The sequence below is a fragment of the Thamnophis elegans genome, chromosome 1, assembly GCF_009769535.1.
Source record: "Thamnophis elegans isolate rThaEle1 chromosome 1, rThaEle1.pri, whole genome shotgun sequence".
In the NCBI taxonomy this organism is placed as follows: Eukaryota; Metazoa; Chordata; class Lepidosauria; order Squamata; family Colubridae; genus Thamnophis; species Thamnophis elegans.
The window spans coordinates 62357999-62378608 of NC_045541.1; the positions used below are offsets into that span (position 1 = coordinate 62357999).

At 39.8% G+C, this 20610-nt stretch overlaps 1 protein-coding gene across 5 annotated transcripts in view; it reads right to left on the bottom strand.

Annotated features, from left to right (window-relative positions):
- Positions 1 to 20610, bottom strand: part of TNS1 (tensin 1) — a 217875-nt gene that overhangs the window by 95865 nt on the left and 101400 nt on the right. For all 5 annotated transcript variants that reach the window (XM_032217188.1, XM_032217191.1, XM_032217189.1 and 2 more), the window contains exons 12-15: positions 19948 to 20023; positions 19519 to 19648; positions 16670 to 16735; positions 15958 to 16074 (exon numbers count right to left, since the gene is read on the bottom strand). In XM_032217188.1, coding sequence (XP_032073079.1) covers positions 15958 to 16074; positions 16670 to 16735; positions 19519 to 19648; positions 19948 to 20023 — 389 coding nt within the window. The remainder of the gene's footprint in view (positions 1 to 15957; positions 16075 to 16669; positions 16736 to 19518; positions 19649 to 19947; positions 20024 to 20610) is intronic.

Below are 20610 nucleotides of genomic sequence, written 5' to 3' on the forward strand. Positions count from 1 at the left end.
GTCAAAACCTGGCTTTGCCGGCAGGCCTAGGGGTGATGAGTTCCCTCCCCTCTCGACATGCATGGTTGTGCGACTGTTGTTTATTTTATTATTTGTATTTCGTTTTTATGTTCCCCTTTTTCCCCCTCTTGAATTGTTCGCCGCCCTGAGTCCTCCCGGAGAAGGGCGGCATATAAATAATAAAATTCCATTCCATTCCATTCCCTCCTCCTGGCAGTAGTTTACTTCCAATGCTCATTGTAGCGTAAATTATCTGCATAGGAATGTTTGTTTTTTCACGAAAAATTTATTTTGTGCTGGATCACCTTGAACGCAGATCAATACAATGGACCAAGAGGGAGGTTCTGTGGTGAGAATAATAAGCAGAACATTTCAAAACCAGGGCAAGCAGATGAGCCCTTTGCCAAGGTTGAGAACTTTGATCAATTGTTGCAACATTACCATATTTATTGTCTAATGCAAACTAAGGAGTTGTCTGATACTTGCTACAGTAAGTAATTTATATACATACAAAGCAGAAAAGGGTAATCATAGAAGCACATGGAATGCTCCAAGTCAGCAGTTTCTTCTAATAAAAGCTATAAGGGTGAGGCTGGTCAAAAGGTTCCTATAGAGCAGTGGTCCCCAACCTTTTTATCGCCGCGGACCAGTCAGCCTTTGATAATTTTACCGTGGCCCACTGAGCGCGCGCAGGGGTGGGGGGGCGTTGTTCTGCAGCGATCATGGCCCCCAGCCATTAATGTCTAAACTGCTGCAAGATATACTTAAATATTGATAAAATGTGAGGGGGTGTACTCACTTCTGTGATATCTATCCATCCATGTCTGTCTCTGTCTCTGTCTCTCTCTGTGTATGTATGTGTGTATGCATGTATGTGTATATATCCTCTATCTATCTATCATCTATCTATCTATTTATCTATTTATCCATCCATCCATCCATCCCTCTCTATCTATCAATCACCTATCCACCATCTATCTATCTATTCTAGCTGGCTGGGCAATTTGGGGAGTTGAAGTCCAAAAGTGTTAAAGTTGCTGAGATTGAGAAATGAGGACGAAACAAAAGGGAAGAGAATGAAACAAGGTCGTAGAGAGAGATTGCAAAATGAAAGGGCAACTTCTCTTTTTATTTCCTTCCACCCCCACCACCCCCACCGTGCCTCTCTGGCAATTGGCTGCCCAGGAGGTGGGGAGGGGAAGATGTTTCACAGACAGCTGCCACCCGCCCATCTCTCTCTCTCTCTCTCTCTCTCTCTCTCTCTCTCTCTCTCTCTCTCCGCCTCCCCATCTGACCTCGGCTGCTCCACAGCGGAGACCCCAGAAGGCAAGCAAAAAAAAAGGGGGGGCTCAGGAGTGGGGGAAGAAAACAAACCCCATCACGTTCCTATCTGTGAAAGCTCCCCGCTCCCTTCCTGGGCAGCCAATTGCCAGAGAGGCAGTGTGTGTACGTGTGTGTGTGGGGGGGGGGGTTGGCAGCCCGCGGCGCGCCTAGTCCGCTGTGGAACGCGCTGCCACCCGCCCAGCGCTTGCTCTCTCGCTCTCTCTCTCTCTCCCCCCCCTCCAATCTCCCGCTTCTGCTTCGGCCGGCCAGCAACTTGTCCCCGCTTGCCCGGGGACTGGCCTCTGATTGGCTGGCGGGGAGAAAGCCTCACCAGGGAAGGAGGCAAGGACTCCGCGGTGATGTCATGGGGACGGCGCCCCCAGGTAGCGGCGAACCGAACGCGCTCCGTCTCCACGGGCTACCAAGGCGGCCGGGCGGGCGGCCGGGGTGGGAGTGGGGTTTGGACTGGAGAGGCGGCTCTCAGGTTCGAGTCCCGGGGTTGATCTCAGGCTGCGCGTGTGGGTGAAGAGGCAGCAGGGATCATGGCCCCCGGCCGCTGCAGCGATCATGGCCCCCGGCCGCTGCGCGGCCCGGTGCCAGGTACTCCACGGCCCGGCACCGGTCCGCGGACCGGGGGTTGGGGATCACTGCTATAGAGATCCTGGGATAAATTCTGCAGAACTGGACTGTTTAGATCAAATTCAGATTAAGGAATCTTCCCTGCTATCCTGTCAGAGCTGAAGAAGCTTCTTGGATGAGAAGTGAATTGTCTTAAAAAAAAAAAGTCCAGTTGCCTCCTGAAAAAGCACCTTCGGCACAACCATGATCTCTAGATGACAGAAGAATCTGAATCTGAACCAATGTATTTCATGGTTCTTCCTTTCCTATCTATTGTCCTAGCTCATGATTACAATTTCATCTGGTTGAGGCTTTTTGTGAATTTTGATTACGGTAATCCTCATTCCAATACACTTGCTTAACAACAATTGCTAATCATGAAAAGCAGTAGGCATACGGGATTTATCCTGACATTTACCATGGAGTATAATCATGGTTTCCATTTAACAGACAAGGACATTTAAACCTAGGTGACTTGAATGAAGCAGGTCTGTTCCATAGTGATACTCAAAAACATTTGAAATTCTACCTAAAGCCAATATTTATATCACAATGTGTACGAGCAAGCCAGAGCAGAGAAATGCTTATGTGTCTTAAGCAGCTGTTGTGTGTATTTTCCATGCCACAACCTGCCATGACCTCACTCACAAACCAGATATAGTTGCGCTTACCACTCTTCCTTCCCCTGGTGTGAAGGGGCATGATTTACAGGGAGGTGAGTACTTTAACTTAGTGAATTAAAACTGATACCAACAATGGGGAGATATCAACATACTGGACTGTAAATAACAGTGTGAACTCAGCAAGGAAGACATGGAAGATATCTAAGGGCAAAGGGCCTGCCTGAAAAAATATGGATGGATAGGATAGGAACAATTATTGTATGAGTTCATAGCACAAATATGTTGATTAGCAAGGAAATGCTTACAAAACATACACTTTCATCCATCAAGGATGTCTCCAAAGGACACAGAAGAGATATTTCTGTTTATTCTGAAAAGCCACAAGGTTTAATAATTTCCTCTCCAAATATCTTTTGAACTCTTTATTATATATGCATTTCTAATAATCAAATTTATTGTGGAAAATGTACAATCTCTGCTTGTATAACCGTAGACAATCTGCATGAGTGTTTTGAATCACAGATTTAATTTGTAATATATTTTGGTTAGGGATTGCAGAATTAGCACAGGACCAAGTAGCATGTTTCACAGCATTTAAAATTAAGAGAGTTACAGGTATGCCATCCAGGAGTAATTCTCCATTCACTCATTTCTTAATGAGTGAAGATAAGATGAAATCAATTATGCTGGAAAACAATTCTGTAACCTCTCAGCCTATTGCAGTAGCAATATGTATGTGTGGATGTACTAGAGTGGGAAAATACATTATGGATCACATCAATCAGAGCAGAGGTGTCAAACTCAAGGCCTGGGGGCCAGATCAGGCCCAGGGGCTACTTAGATCTGGCCTGCTGGGCCACCTGGAAACAGTGGACTGACCGGCAGTGCTTCTGCCAGCGAAAATGGGTTCCCAAGCTCTGTTTTCAGCTGTCATGGCTTCCTGCAAATCTCTGCTAGTGAAGATGGAGCTCAGGAGGGTCGCACACTGCCCTCCTGAGCTCTGTTTTTACTGGCAGAGGGTTGCAGGAGCCATGGCAGCTGAAAACGGAGCTTGGGAACCCAATTTTGGTGGCAGATCGCTCGGGCGACCACAGGCACCCCCGACAGGAGTGATGTCAAGCTGGCCATGCCCTCCTCTCCGAGCTCAAACACAACCCTGATGCGGTCCTCAATGAAATCAAGTTTGACATCCTTGATCTAGAGGGAACCAGAAGGGTATTCTCTACAGTGGCTCCCACCCTCCGCAATATCATTCCCCCAGATATAGGTTACGCCCACATCTTGATATTTTTCTGGAAGATCCTGAAAATATGGTTCTGTGAGCAGTCCTGGGGATCCCAGATAGACATAGAATCAATCAAATAGTATGCTTGTGTTTGTTGTTACTGCAAGGGTGAGAGTGTGTGGTTAAGAGGTAATTTTATCTTGTGGAATTATAAAGGTATAAGATGCTCAGTCACCATGTGTGATTGGGAAATCATATAAATGTGTTTAATAAATATGTGTACAAGAAAGCTGCTACACACCATTGTTTCTTAATATGTGTGAGAGATTATCTGAGAATGCACGGCACAATCTTCACATGACAATAAAACACAAGGTACTCCTGGATTAAAAACTTTTTGTGCTGAGTTTTGTGTGCCTGGGGAATTTTAAATTCTTAGCTGGTTATATTATAGACAAAATTACCAAGCTTACTTTACTAGGGCCTTGAAAATGTTGGAAAATTACTGTAGGTAATTTCCAGTTAAGTTTCGACAAGCACATTCCCAGACAATCCTTATATCATGTTCAGAGCAAGCACATATGCCACTCGGCACATTTAGTAAACACATAGCTTGAAGTTATTTTGCTAAACATATGTTTAACAAGCAGAAAGCAAGGGGAAGAAAGATATGAACAACAGGCACGAGCAACCATCATCTACAGCTATCAAAAGGGGCAGAACTTCCCCAAACCACTAGAAACCATACTGTGGGTAAATTAGCATGGACAGTCCCAAAGGAAGTAGTCTTGGTTACTCTACCTCAGGGGTATCAAACTGGATTTCTTCTTCAGATCAGCATTGTAGTTCTCATCCATGGGCCAGGGTGGAGCGGGGGCGGGGGAAGAGATGAGATGGATGCCTCCTGTAGCACGGGGCACGGGGGGCCATGCAAGGCACCCTCTGCCCTATTTTCAGCCTTGCCAACCTTGCCAACCTCCAGAAGCACTCTGCCAGCCAAAAATGGGCTGTGCGAAGGCCTCCCTATGGGGGGGTGTAAACAGCCCGTTTTAGCCAGCAGAGGCACCACTCACTGGTCCTTTGATATTTCTAGACCAGCCCCACGGGCCAGATTTAAGCAGCACCTCACAGGCTAGGTTTGGCCCACGGGCTTTGAGTTTGACACCCCTGCTCTACCTTAACCCTTTTAGGTACATAATGGTGAGGGATCCATTATGTACTTGGCACAGTTCACATAGAATAAGACATAATAGCAATATAGATCACGCTCACATTATGCAAGTTGCTGAGACCTAACTCCAATGAAGTACTTGAAACAAACAATAAGCCCTATCTTGTAAGCCAAAAGAGCTAAAGTTGTTCCCATAAATGCCAAGAAACCAGAGTGTGTGTCTGAGCTTACAGTTTAAGGAAAAGCTAAATAGAGCTTGACTTACAACCACTTGTTTAGTGACTGTTCAAAGTTATGACAGCACTGAAAAACTGGCCTTCATACTTATAAATGTCAGCATCTCTATGGTCACATGATCAAAATTTGGGCCCTTGGTAACAGGCATGTATTTATGACAGTTGCAGGATGCTCACATAATTGCCATGTGTGATAGAGGTGGTATTCTGCTGGTTCACACCGGTTCGGGCAAACCAGTAGTGGCGGTAGCATAATGCTCCACCCACCCACCAGACATCATCACGGACCTTCTGCACATGCCCAGACGTGCTCCCACTACTGAACCGGTAATGAAGAAAAGAAGATACCATTACTGATCTGTGACTTCCCAGCTGATTTCCAACAAGCAAAGTCAAAGATAACAACCATGTGATTCACTTAACAACCAGGATTCATTTAACAATCATGACAAAATAGCAATAGCACTTAAACTTTTATACCACTTCATAATGCTTTACAGCTCTCTCTTAAGCGGTTTAGAGGCTCAGCATATTGCCTCCAATAATCTGGGTCCTCATTTTATCCACCTCGGAAAGATGGAAGGCTGAGTCAACGTTGAGTCGGTCAAAAGAGGTCATAAAATTGGACATGACTCACTTAACAACCATCTCATTTAGCAATGAAAGTTCCAGTCCCAATTTTGTGATCCTAACTTGAAGACTATCTGTATATAGCTTGCTTAGTGCCTATAACATTTTATCTGGATATACAACGGATGCTAATACATAAGTCAATACACCCCTTCCTTTTTTACAAGGGCAGCTCAAGTTGGCATACATGATTCCCTCCCCCTCCTCCTCCATTATTTTTAATATGCCAGTTAAATTGATATATAATGAATCTTCTTAGGTCACCTGTTAAATTTCATGGCTGACTGAACCAGCAACTCCTCAATCTTTCTCTAACCCACTATAAACAGTTCTATACTTCATATAGTTCTATACTTCATATACTTCTATACTTCATATAGTTCTATACTTCATATAGTTCTATACTTCATATAGTTCATGGGAGCTAAATCAGAAAAAGGAGGAGTCTTTAATTAAACTGCAGTGCCTACCTGGAACGAGAAAATACTAAAATTCAAGGTAATGTAATGAACGATTACACAGTGATAGGAATATTATTAGCCATTTGCACATCTCACAGCTGAGAATTAATACTGGATGACACAAGTGCTGGGTTTTTGTTTTGTCACCATATACAAATGGATTTACAGTCATCCTCCCACCTCATTTTGGTTCACCACCTAGTGAAACCCTTCCCCCCCCCTAACAAAACCCATTTCAAGGCATACAGATACAAGAAATTGTGCTGTTGCCTGCCTTGCAGCAAGCTCTCCTGGCAAACACGCTTTTTGGCATGACACTACTTGATAATTAGAGTGCAACAGGAATGATTGCTTCTGGCTGCTTGTCAGGACTTGAGCAAAGATACATTCTTCAAGCTGCTAATCCTGTGTTTCAGAGGAGCAAGCATGGAACTTGTCAAAGGATCCTACCACAGAGTTATACCTGCAAAAGGCTTCTTGAAATGTGGAGGGAGGTTTCTGGGATTAAAATTCACTGTCCCTCCTCCCCCTCATTGCTTCTTTCTCAATTTACTCACCCGAGGGCCAGATTTAAAGTCAGGTTATAATAAATTGAAAAACCCACATGCTGCTTGATAAATCAGGCTGACACGTAAAAATCTGCTCCCTTTTTGTAGATATCCTCAAGCTACTACTGGACAGGTTCCCCACATTAACTAGCTCAATTGCTTTTTTGTTGTTGTTGCAATTGGAAAATTAAAAAGTCCTGTGGAAAACTATCCAAACCCTAAGTTTTTTGTGAACAAGAGCCCTTTCTATTAAACGGAATGGGACAACTCACTATGGGCAAATCACTACTTCCTACTCACCATGGTCAACTAACCATGGGACAACTTGCCATGGGACAACTTGCCATGAAACAATTCAACACTTCAATTTAATTATTTTAAATAATAAAAAAATATTTTAATTTTTGTCATTCACATTTCATTTTATCCCTCCTTTTGCATCTTTTCTTTAATAATTTTATTCCACCCTTTCTTTGATATTAGTGTAACTCTTCTCCTACAGCAAGCTGTCCAGGCGTTGCTGCCGGTTCGCTTCACGTGCATACTGCTTGCTTCGCGTATTGGTCGCACATTCACAGTTCAATGTAAATTGTTCTGCGCATGTGCAGGGACCATTAAAAACTAATAAAAAACTTGCCGGCAGTAGCAGCAGAGATTGGGGAAGCAGTTTGGGGCGTGGCCAGCCTGGGTCGCTGCCGGTTCTGTGACCCAGGCCAAAATACCACTACCGGTTCGCCCAAACTGGTGAGAACCTGTAGCAACCCACTTCTGAAGCTGTTGCATGGCAAGTTGGCAATGGTGAGTTGTCTAGAAGTGATTTTGCTACAAGTTGGCCATGGTGAGTTGGCTGCAACAAGTTGTCCTAGATCCTTTTTTAAGGCAATGGTAATTTTAATTAGCACCAGGTCTTAGTTTCTTTTGATGGGAGGGAGGATTCCATTGTCATTTATAATATATTACAGAACTTGTGTTCTAACCACCTTTCAGTGCTTCTGACACAATGAATTCTTATGCATTCCTCTTCTTATATTGCATACCACAGCATTGTTAAATCACTATGCCAGACTGTAGTTTTCTAGAATTTATGGTTAAAGAGTATACTGTAGGCTTCATGATACTGGTATTAATATTCACATCTATATTGTTTGTGATCTCTAAGCTCAATGCCAATCGCTTGTTGAAATTCTGAAGTCCCAAATTATTTGGCATTAACTGGTTGTGGTCTTCCCAAGAAAGAAGGAAAGGGGGCAATTCTCTGGATCTCTGCCAGCCTCTGTTTTTGGGATCTAAGACACATCTGTATTAGTACTCTGGTAGGCTAGTATGGTTTCTATGGACAGCATTTAATCCTCCCTTGTTCAGCGCTGCAGGTCAGTTTCACAACTGATATTGTATCAAGTTAGCCAGGTATGGGACCAGATTCAGCCTTCCTCCCAAGACTCAGGTGGAGCGGGAAAAGCTCTAGAAAACAATGTAGCATCTGTGACAATTCTTCCTTTTGGAACATTATTGACATTGCCTAAGTCACATGCCCAAAATAAATTTGCAAGTGAAGTGAAAGAACTTGCCAGTAGCAGAGAGAAATGGCATACGTGCTTTAGGGGAAAGAAAATATAGTGGGAACTTAACCCTAAAAGGGTGGCATCTCTTAAAAACTGTAAACTCTAAGATGGTAAGAGTTGTAAGCTCTGGGTCTTTTTCTAGGCAGACAAAAGATCCCCATGTCTTCTGGACTTTTACTCAAAAATTCCTGGAGTTGTTCCTCCATCTTGATATAGGTTTTCTCTCATTAGATCTGGAAAAGCTATATACTAGCTAAAGTCACTTTGATATATATATCATTCAAAGTTTTGGAATCTGAAGCTACAGAACAACTAGATCTTTATAGTTTTAAGGACACCTTTTAACTAAGAAATCTCTTCACTCATTGTCATTTATTATTTTCTGGCCCATTTTCAATGATAATAGTACTGCTGTTTTGCAGTATGCGGCTAAGGATAATGTAGTACAGACATCCACTGTGGTAGCAACAGTCCTTCATGCAATCATTTTGCTGCTTCTCCTTTTTCTGTACCTCTCAGGCAAACCCAAATCTGATCCAAGGAATTCTCCCAAGAAGATTTGAAGTATACCAGGAGAGTGAAAATCTGTTCCAACAGTATGACCACATCTTGCATGAAAAAAATGGCTCAGGTACAGTCACCACAGGAAATCTTGGCTCTATTATCTCTAAGACAATATTATCAAATCTAGCACCTCCAAATCTGTTGTATAACAACCCATTTCCCTCAATCATCTCATTCACCAAAATGACAGTAGTTATAAACTAACACATCTGGCAGGTCCCGGGCTGAAAATTCATTTAAGACCCTGCAAATCCATTGTGAGTCTAGACCGGGGAGGGGGGTGGGTGGGTTTGCTAGTATTTGTAACTTACCACCTGCAAGATGAGATTTTCCAGTCTGAAAGAAAGTACCATAGCTTATAGCCAAACAGCAATTTCTGGCTGTAGATAATGTCATTATTTGAACTGCAACAGAAATAGGTAATTCATTCTCTGATAATCAACCTCCATCAACGTTCATCCCTTTGTTTTTGTTTTTTCTGAATCTTCTTGCTTCATTAAAGAAAATCATCACATTTCAGAGACAAATTACTTGTTATGAGCTTCTGACCTCATAAATTAAAGATATACTTTTACATCTATCCCATTTCAGCCTTCCTTAAAGTACAAGGTCTGGTTGAATGTTGTACTTTGAGAATTAAACCACCATGACCCAAAGCCTTTCCATTCCTCTTTTATGAAAGCCAGATTCTTTGTGTCTTTCCTATCAACAACATATTTTGTGAAAGAAGATCCCATCTGTCCATTTTTGCTCTGATTTCTTCAGAGGTACTCCACAACTAACAGCCAAACTCATGCTGATTCCTGGACAAGATGGATAATATTTAATTATCTGATCTAATAAGACAATTGCCTCTTACTTTTAGTCCCCTGCACCAACCATATTTCTTCATTTTCAAATCTCTTCTGCAAAATAGAATATACAGAGAGAGGCACTTTAACAAAAAGCCAGGGCTCCTTGCCACACTGAGAAATGAAATGCAGAGCATTCCAGACATTACATAATATCTGAAGCACAAGAAGCTTCAGGTCATTTGCTTTGGATAGAGACGAAACTGGGGTGGCATTTCCATAGAAATTCACCCCTTCCAAACTAATCAATGAACTGAAATACCACTTCTAATCTGGAATATTATCAAATGTTATGATGCAGTTCTTTGATTTTACAAAAGATCTACACAATAGTGTTTAATGAAGGCAATGGAGTTAACTTCACTACACACAGAAACTAAAAACAAATCAAAACCCTTACTACTTTTGCTCATACTCTCTCTCTCTCTCTTTTTAATTAAGTAGAAAGTTTCCAGTGTCACTACCAAACACAAAAGGAAAATGAACCAAAGTCCTTTGAACAGACTTTTGGCTCAGTTAATCTGAAATTCTTTTTACTTAACTGCCACATAAAGATAATCATCATTAATGAAAAGTTCAGAATTAGCAAATGAAAATCCCGCAAATGCTTTGTATGGGAAACTTTGTGACTTTACAAGGAATAGAATAAGGTCTATACTGGGCAAAGTTATAGGGGCTATTCACCACTAAGAAATAAAACAAAGTTTGCTGCTTCCCCATGTCTGAATATTTCTACATAGAGTAGAAATTGAAGACAATGCTTTTTGAATATGGAATGTGATTTTCCAAAAGGCTGAAGGCTTTTTTTTACATCTGCGGAAATCTTCAGCTAAATATTGTCCCTAAAGTATTCCCTTTTGTTCTTTCCAAAGCTTAACTGCGTCCAAATACACTGTTTTGGATATAGTGTTTTTAAATAGTGATTTAGACACAAGGGCTGTCAGTCCTCTTAAATACTGTTCTTGCTTTGATGAAAAAACAAGGATAAAGAGAATGTAACAGTATTCTTTTTCCACAGTATGAAGAGAGAAGGATAATCATTCTCATTCCTGACAATTTGAGAGGAAGAAATATTATTTTGGACTGATTCTACAGAGTAGAGGTGATGAATTCAGGCAGGGGAATGAAGGTATAGTTCCAATTCTCAATGAAAAAAGCTAAGCTGTATGTGAGTGCATATGAGAATGGGAATTGATAGAATGGAGAAAGGGGCATGTTACACTCCCATAAATGCTGATACTGTAAGAGACAGAAATATGTTGTAGAAAAGTTCTATGATTATCTGCTAGGCAACATGAATGATATGATATGATAATAAGGTTAGAAAATACAGGAAAAGTGATTTAGCGCCCTCCAAAATGAATCCTGGCAAATAGATGGGAAGAAATGGAGGTAGTGACAGATTTTATTTTCCTGGGCTCCAAGATCACTGCAGATGGGGACTGCAGTCAAGAAATTACGCTTCCTGGGGAGAAAAGCTATGGCAAATCTAGACAGCATACTAAAAAGCAGAGACACCACCCTGCCAACAAAAGTACGTATAGTCATGTGTTATGGCCCGGCAGGAGCTGTTAGAGCTGTCGCCAGACTCCGACAGCAAAGGGGCTGATGAGTCGGCCTTGGAGGAGGTGGAGGACCCTGGACAGGGTGTTGTGGTCCGGCAGGAGCCGTTAGAGCTGCCGCCAGACTCCGACAGCAAGTGGTCTTATGAGTTGGCCTTGGAGGAGGTGGAGGACCCGGGACAGGGTGTCGACTAGAAGCAGGGCGAGGAGAGACTGGTTGGCCACCAGGTGGCGGCAGAGCATTGGATCAAAGGGAATGTTCCTGAAAGTATTTGGGAGTTGTATCAGGAGGCAAGCAGGCTTAGGTCTACTCAGTGTAAAGGACAAAGGAGGAACTACAGGAGATGATTGCAAGCAGCTGTTGCTCATTGGGATCCTCGCCTGAATATAAAGAGACTGCTGGTGCCACGCCCTGGTTGCAGAAGTCAACGTTCCATTCCGTTCTAATGTTGGGTCTTGTTTGCGATCCCCGTTCGCGTGCAAACATCGAGTAAAGCCAACTTGGATAAATTGCAAGAGCAATTTATCTGTGTTTATTTTGGGCTCGCAGCCAGTAAGAGCCGGGACTGATAAAAAACATTCCTTTGAACATTCTGTTTGGCTTTCGTTTCTGAACGGACAAGATGGGGGTCAGAACAGTCATGGCTAGGGTTTTTCCAGTTGTAAGGTATGGTTGTGAAAGTTGGATCATAAGAAAGGCTGAGAACCAAAGAATTGAGGCCTTTGAACTATGGTGCTGGAGAAGATTCCTGCGAGTTCCTTGGACTGTAAGGTGATCTAACTGGTCAGTCCTAGAGGAGATCAACCCTGACTATTCTTTAGAAGGCCAGATCCTGAAGATGAAACTTAAATACTTTGGCCACCTAATGAGAAGGAAGGCCTCACTGGAGAAGATCCTAATGCTGGGAAAGACTGAGGGCAAAAGAAGAAGGGGACAACAGAGAATGTGTCACCGAAGCAGTAGGCGTGAACTTAAATGGATCCAGAGGATAGTAGAGACAGAAAGGCCTGGAGGAACATTGTTCATGGAGTCACGATGGGTCAGGCACGACTTTGCAACTAACAACAACAATTAATAAGAGCAGTTACAGTTTGAGGAAGGAGGGAGGGAGGAAGGAAGGAAGGAAGGAAGGAAATGAAAAGTTTTAACTTTTTCTTTTTCATTTAATTTATAGGCAATTGCAATTTTACATGAGAATGAAAGAATATTGTATGATATAGAGAAAAAAATTGCAAGGCATATAGTGAAAATGAGAGCAAATAGTTAACATTACAAAAGAAAAATCAGTCATCTTGATGGAAATTTAAAAAATGATTTTTGAAAATGAAGAGAGCTAAACAAGAATCATTTAGCATACTGTATGGAATTTAAAATTACAATGATTAAATGATTTGAGATTAAACAAATGAGGGAAGGGCATTTTAGAGATTTATATGGGAATGATAGTGATAGGTTGAAAAGTGAAATTTCTTATCTCAAGACTTTAATTTCTTTGGCATAGTATTTCTTACTTCTTTTCTACAATCTGCATAACTCATAAAGGGACAGGATAATAGGAATGTATATATTTATGTGTGTAGTAGTGAAAGGTAAGCCACACACAAGGGATTAATTTCTTCATTGAAATAACAGATGTGTATATGTACTTCTGTGTGAAAATAACATGTATCTCAAGCTGCCAGGAAAAAACAACATTGCATTATGATCCTTTGTAATCATCCCTGAGATTCAAATGGAAGGGCAATCAACTCCCATTTCAAAGTACACTGAAAATATAAACTGAGATAATATGCATTCTGAATTAAACAGGGTAATATTAGCCACTTGGTTTTTCATTTCTTCAGTTCAGTTAATTGATTATTATGGTATCATTCACAGTATTCATACCTCAATTAAATCTTTCATTATTGTGTTTATTAATATTCATTTATTATAACAGTCAAAGTATTTTATTCAAAGTGCTTTATCTTGATTGCTTTTCAACTATTCTGTTTTCCTTATGGTGTTTGAGTGGATTCTTGTTTGCCAACAGAGATGCTGAAATCGCTTTCTCTTCTTCTGGTCGTTTTAGGTAATGGCACACATTCATATAGCTACAGAGATTTAATTTCATTCTTGTTTCTCTAGACCAGCATCCAACTGGTACTGGATGCCTTAGCTGTTAAAAGCATCATCATCAAAAACAACACCATCATCTCCCAGTGAGGCTTTCCCTTGACATGGTTGTGGGGCTTGCATGCTCTGAAGAAGATGAGAGCTAGGGCAGAGGTTCAATGGACAGGTCTCATCAGAGGAAGTTAGATGAAAAGTGTTTCTCCCATAAACAATATGGTGAGACATAACTTATAGAAGCCTGTCCCAGATCAGTCATCACTTTAGTAAACAAGGATTATGCTAGGTACTGGGATTCCTGGACATCTGGTTACAGAACTCAGGACTGTTGGCTGAGCAACAGGGCCAGCAGCTTCAAGATTACTAGAAGAAAAGTTGCTCACTCTTAGCAAATAAACGAAGATTGAAAACAAAGAAATAATGATTTGCTATTACCAATCAAGTCCAATGAGAAGATGATATATGAAATGAACGCACCAGTTCTAGAAAGAACAACATCAGAATCAGAAGTAATACAACAAGGCTGGTAGTTCAATGTCGTCTATTATACAAAATAAAGTATTCACAGAAGTAGAATTGGAAAAAGTGCAAAGATCTATCTGCTGTTATTACAAGTTTTTTCTTTTCAACTTTTCCTTGTTCTCCTCCTCCTTTATTCAAGCTGCATTCCTCGTATTTCTTTAGATTGAAAAGACGAAAATCACAAAATACAAATATCTAGAAATAGGAGTAGATTGTGACAAAAGAAAGCAATGATAGTACCAGTACTAACAAGTGCTTTGGGTGCAATTCCAAAACATCTGGAGTACCACTTAAACACTATTGGCATTGACACAATCACCATCAGTCAATAGCAAAAAAAGCAGCTTTACTTGAAACAACTTAAAGGTACATCCTGCAACGATTGCTTTAACACCATCAAACAACAGCATCTGCCCATCCCAGTTCCTCAGGAAGGACTTGGATAAAAATGCCAAAGCCAATCTAAACATCTGGCTAACTGTGTGACCAACCATAATAATACAATTTCTTGTTCCTGAAGGAAACAACTAATGAGATTTTCTCTGGATGAACTAAGCAGAGGCTAAATCTTCTTAGTGCCAAAGAGCACTGGGGGAGGAGCTGAATTTTCTTACTTTGCAGTGACTTTGCTGCTGAGTTAGACATCAGGACATTTCATATTTTAAAAAAACCCTTTCAGTGAAATCTTCCTTTGGTTTTAGCAGGTGTTTACACCTACCCAAGTGAAAACACTAAAACCTTGTTTGACAAAGAGGATACAATGGAAATCTGCTTTTGCAGCAACACTAGCAGCAACAGTCTCATAGTTGAATATCCATTACACACCCAAGCCTGCATTCCCATTTTGCGCTATGTGACCGGAATCCAGAAATTATCCAATGCCAGTTTTCTTAAACCCCGCTTAAGAAGATGGGAGAGAAACTATGCCATTAAATCCCATGCACCTTGAGGACCATAAACTCACTTTCTCTACATCATAGGCACGCAAGGAATCTTGTTGTTTTTTCCCAGCACCCATTGCTCATTCCAAGAACTCAGGTGACAGACTTCACGAGACATCTTGGCTTTACTTTCTGTGACTTATTCTATAGTACTCATCACTCTGGCACTCTATAAACATTTGACTCATGCCATCTGTTCCCCAGGCAGAAGCCTATGACCTTCATGCTGTCCAGAAAATACATCTGTTCCCACCATTCCTCTTCCTGCACTGGCTCCCAGACAGGCTCTGGTTGGAGCCTCTACTATAGATTGAAGGCAACGGCAGGAGCAATCATGACTTAGCAAGTGGGGAAAAAAAGGCAAATAAAATGTGGCTGTTGAGCTTTGCTTAATGGGCTCAGTTAATATTGACCCTATGTTGGAGGGTGTAATCCGTTGGACTCTTTTAGAGAAGAAGCAAAGTGTAAATGAAATAGATCCAAAAGGATTCTTCTAGATGCAGAGCTCAAAGCAATGAGCTCTCCCAGGAAGTATGCTTGCATCGGTTGTGGCTATTAGCATTTGCATTTGTGTATTTCTGTCCATTTGATTTTTGTCTGCTCAGAGGAATTTTATAAAGAGGCTAAAAATACCTTTTGGGCCTCTTTTGTGCATATTATTTAGGAAAAAGAGAGCAGGGACCTCTTAATTCTAGCCAATTTGTTATAAATATATATTAAAAAAACTGACTGGACTCTGCTATGACAAGGAAGCATGTTGTGTTTCATGTTTTGCTGTATAATCCAGAGGAAGCAGCTCTCTTGTATCAAGTACAGATGGTTAAAAAAATGTAAACTGGTGTAACCTTGTGCAATTGAGAAAACCCAGAGCATCTGCTATCATACAACATAAGTAAAGGCAAAGAAACAAACGCTTGCCTGCATGGAGCTGGGATCTATTTAGATGGTGAACCAGGGTGTTTGTGCCCAAAGCTAAGTTACATGCGATGGCAACCTGCATCACCTACCGTCCATGCTGTCTTCACGACGTATATTGAAGTTTTCATAGGAATCCCTGCGGATGAGCGGATCTGATGTGTTGTAGTCCACTGAGACACTTGGGCCATTCTCTAAATGTTCCATGCCTGAGAAACAAGGATAGCATAATTTCAGGATCAGAGCTCTTGGTGTCGGGGCAGTGAGGAAAAAAGGAATTAACATTATAAAGCAGAGAAATCAGAAGAAATAAGATAAAAGCATAGAGGGTCTAATCTATACAACTCAGTATGAGAAAGTTAAGACATGAAGCTAGATTAACCAGTTAAGGTATTGAAGCAAGGAGGAACCATATCTAGAATCGAGGCAATAGCCAAAGAACCCGCCCAAGGAGTAAGAAGTATATAGACCAGGGAACAATTACACACAAAAGAACTCCTCTGTTTACTGTAAGAACAGTAGTTATTTAGGAATGTAATGAACTGAATTTTAGTTCACTGGGCAAAGGGAAATGGCCATCCGTTTGTGAGGACTTGCTGTCCCTGGTAACTCAGCAATTATCTGCTAATATTGACTTTCCTGTGGATTTTGAATCTTTCAGTACTGATACAGGGCAAAAATAATTATATCAGGCCACCTATTCTGGCAGCAAGTTTAACAAAACAAATGTAGAATTTATGAGACCTATAAATGGAGAGAGGGGAAAAGAAAGCAAATTGTTGAGTATTACAAAAAAGTAAATACCTTGAATCTTCTCAGGACCATAGGAGAATACAAATTCCACCTTCCCATACTCAGGAAATCGCTCATCTGATTTGTTTTTTTTAAAAAAAGAAAAGACAAAATGGTATTCAGTAGGTATGTTCTTTGAACAGATGAGGCATTATAGAGTGGCCTGTGCATAGAATGAAACATACAAGACCATTGTTGGTGATACAATCAGTGTCTAAGCAGAGATAAGAAAGAAGATACTGGGAAGACCAGGTGAAGTTTGATCAGCTGGTGATTCCAAGCCTGAATTCAATTACAGTGGTAGGAAGGTAAGGCTCTGAGCAGATTAGCTGGTGGGTTGGCACACAGAGCATGTGGAGAAGAATACATCAGTTTTGCCCTAAATCATCCATACCTCTCCTCTATATATATTTTTTTTCATCCAAAATCCAGAACACCAAAATGCTCCAAGTTTCCATTTGGCTGAGTCATGACTTGCCCAAACCAATGTCTCCAAACTTCCAAACCACCATGCATTTGTTTTGTGCATGAAGCAAGACAAATGCTTTCGTTCACACTTCTAAATATACTCAGGCTGGTAATAGTATAGTGGTAATGCCTAGTCTGCAGGGCTTGTTGCAATTCGTAAGAAGTATTGCAGAACAGAAGATTCTCCATTTCCTGAAAATTGATTTTAGGGTTCTCATACCAAAAAGATTATAGGCCTCTCTTTGGCTATTTCTTTGTTGAGGATTTCAGAACTTCAGTGTTTTGTCTGTCTCTATACTCCATTACACAATGGCTCATCCTCAGTCAGCGTCAGTTGAGCCAACCCAATTCCAATTCTAAAATGTTTTTTTGCACCTTGACTTGGTCTCTGCCCTTTTTCTATGTTTCTGACAGGAGGCAACACCCATTTAGTTCAGTTCAGTTTTATTAAACTTGTATGCCGCCCTATTCCCAAAAGGACCCATTTAACCCTAACACTAACCCTTCAAGGGATAATTAGAACTGCAGAAAAAACAATTGCTACCAATCTGCCTTCCATTGGGGACCTGTATACTGCATGAGTCAAAAAGAGGGCTGTGAAAATAGCTACAGACCCCTCACATCCTGGACATAAAGTGTTTCAATGTCTACCCTCAAAATGATGCTATAGGACATTGCACACCAGAACAACTAGATACAAGAACAGGTTTTTTCCTGAATGCCATCACCCCGCTTAACAATGAATTCCCACAACACTGTCAATAATTTACTAAGACAGTATTACTATTATTCTTCTCTTCCTTCCTAGTATCTATCTCTCCCCACTTATGACTATAATAATGTTGCTTGTATCTTTCAATTTATATTGTTTTTATTTGTTTCCTAGTATGATTTGATAGCTTATTAGTAACCTTGACTATCACTAAGTGTTGTATCTTTTTATTCTTGATGAATGTATTTTATTCTCCTTATGTACACTGAGAGCATATGTACCAAAGACAAATTCCTTGTGTGTCCAATCATACTTGGCCAATAAAGAATTTATTATATTATATTATATTATATTATATTAATTATATTATATTATATTATATTATATTATATTATATTATATTATATTATATTATATTATATTATATTATATTATATTATATTAATTATATTATATTAATTATATTATATTATATTATATTATATTATATTATATTATATTATATTATATTATATTATATTAATTATATTATATTATATTATATTATATTATATTATATTATATTATATTATATTATATTAATTATATTATATTATATTATTATATTATTATTATATTATATTATATTATATTATATTATATTATATTATATTATATTATATTATTATATTATTATTATATTATTATATTACATTACATTACATTACATTACATTACATTACATTACATTACATTACATTACATTACATTACTATACTATACTATACTATACTATACTATACTATACTATACTATACTATACTATACTAATTATATTATATTATATTATATTATATTATATTATATTATATTATATTATATTATATTATATTATATTATATTATATTATATTATATTATATTATTATATTATATTTATCTTGCTTCATGTGCAAAATGAAAAATAAATTCATTTGGGGAACTTATCCTCTTCAAGCATACACAGGGACTGTTAACAAGGCACAGGAGCCTACTGTGCTATCCAAAGAAGAATTTCCTTTTGGATAGCATTGGCCCTGGAATGGCGCATGGCCATACGATCATTATTTTCCTCAAGCACTGATTTTTGTCTACTACTGGCAGAACAATTAGAGTAGGATCTGCTGTCTGATATTTCAGTGCTCCATAAAAACCTGAGGGGGAAAAATTAAAAATCTCCTAGACTGCTTTTGCAGACTCCTAGACAGATACATACAATACAAAAATGACCAACTAGAATCTCATTCAGCAAACAAAAAGAAGATAAAGATGGTAAAATAAAGAGTGGGGGGGGGGAATCATAGGCCTAAATACCAACTTTGGTACATTTCAGATATGATCTAACTTAACATAATCCAAAACTACATAGAGTATCTGAGGGTGATAATATAAAACAATGGAATGCCATGTAATAGTTACAATTACAGTACATATAATTCCTTATCTGAACGTCTCACAAGTGCTCGCTAAATAAAGTGAAATGCCTTCTAAATTGAAGATATACTAAAAATATTGATTTTGCCTCCCAAGCATTCACCCTGGTACTATAGAGTGGACCATTCTAGAAAAGCCACAACTTGGTTACAAAGGCCTCCTCAATGTCGTGCATTTTAGTACTATGTGTCACCCACTCACTCTCTTTCCTTGAACAACATTGTCTTTACCTTTAAAGGCATCGTCCAGGTCCTCTTTATTGAAGACAATAGCCAAATCATGAATGGCACAGGTATGGAACTGCACCCGAAAGATTACATCCCGAGTCGGGCTACGGAATTCCTTGTGATAGCATTTCAGCTGCCAGTGAAAGAGGGCATAAAGGAGACAAAATGAAACATGCCATCGCCTGGGAACCTACCTGAGAATAGGAATTATTCTAGCCACTTGCAGGAATTCTATACTTGGTGCTGCAAAGATATCCTTTCTCTGCATTTCCCCACAAAGACAGTGAACTCTGCTTAAGTACATAGGAATGCAGACTACAAGTTGCGACATTCTTAAGCCTCCTATTCTGGAGTCTTTAAATAGGGTGCCAACTTTTACAATATAAAAGCCCACAGTGATAAAAATAAAAGCGTGCAAGTTTTGACTCTTACCAAAATATCTCCCTTTAAGAGGAGTCCTGGTTCTATGGTGATACAGATGCTTGTCTGGCTGTCCCCCTGCACATTGCTGTAAAAAGAAACAAAATGTGGAGGACAATCCAAGCAACTCGATAGCTAAGATTCATTTCATCTTCCATGTCCAGGCATCAGTCAAGGCAGTGTCATAAAATGTCAGACCAAGACCAGGAAAACCCAGGTTTCAAGTTACTGGCCCATCACTCTTCCTCAGCCCAATTTACCTCACGGGGTTGTTTGGGGGAATATATGAGAGAAACAACTGCTTTGCATAACCTCTTGAACTTCTTGATAATTTATTTTCTTAAAAGAAGAAACCACTCTATTATTTTAGTGTGTCTATTTTTGCTTTGTGCTACAATTGCTAAATCATTTTTACTGATCCTGAAACACTGCTTAGATCTGCTGTGATCAGCATTAGAAACTGATCCAGTAGTTTACCTGTAGCAAAAAGGTAATGATCCACAAAAATGATGACTTTCCGGGAATGACCTTATCAAATTTTGTTGTATCTATCCTTCATGCAATCTGCTCCAGAATTTACAGTGAGCAGCTAGTATATCTGGACCTAGTCAGCATTTCCACTTCTAAGCTTTCTGTTATACACATGAATACCTCAAAAGCAAGAATTTCTTATAT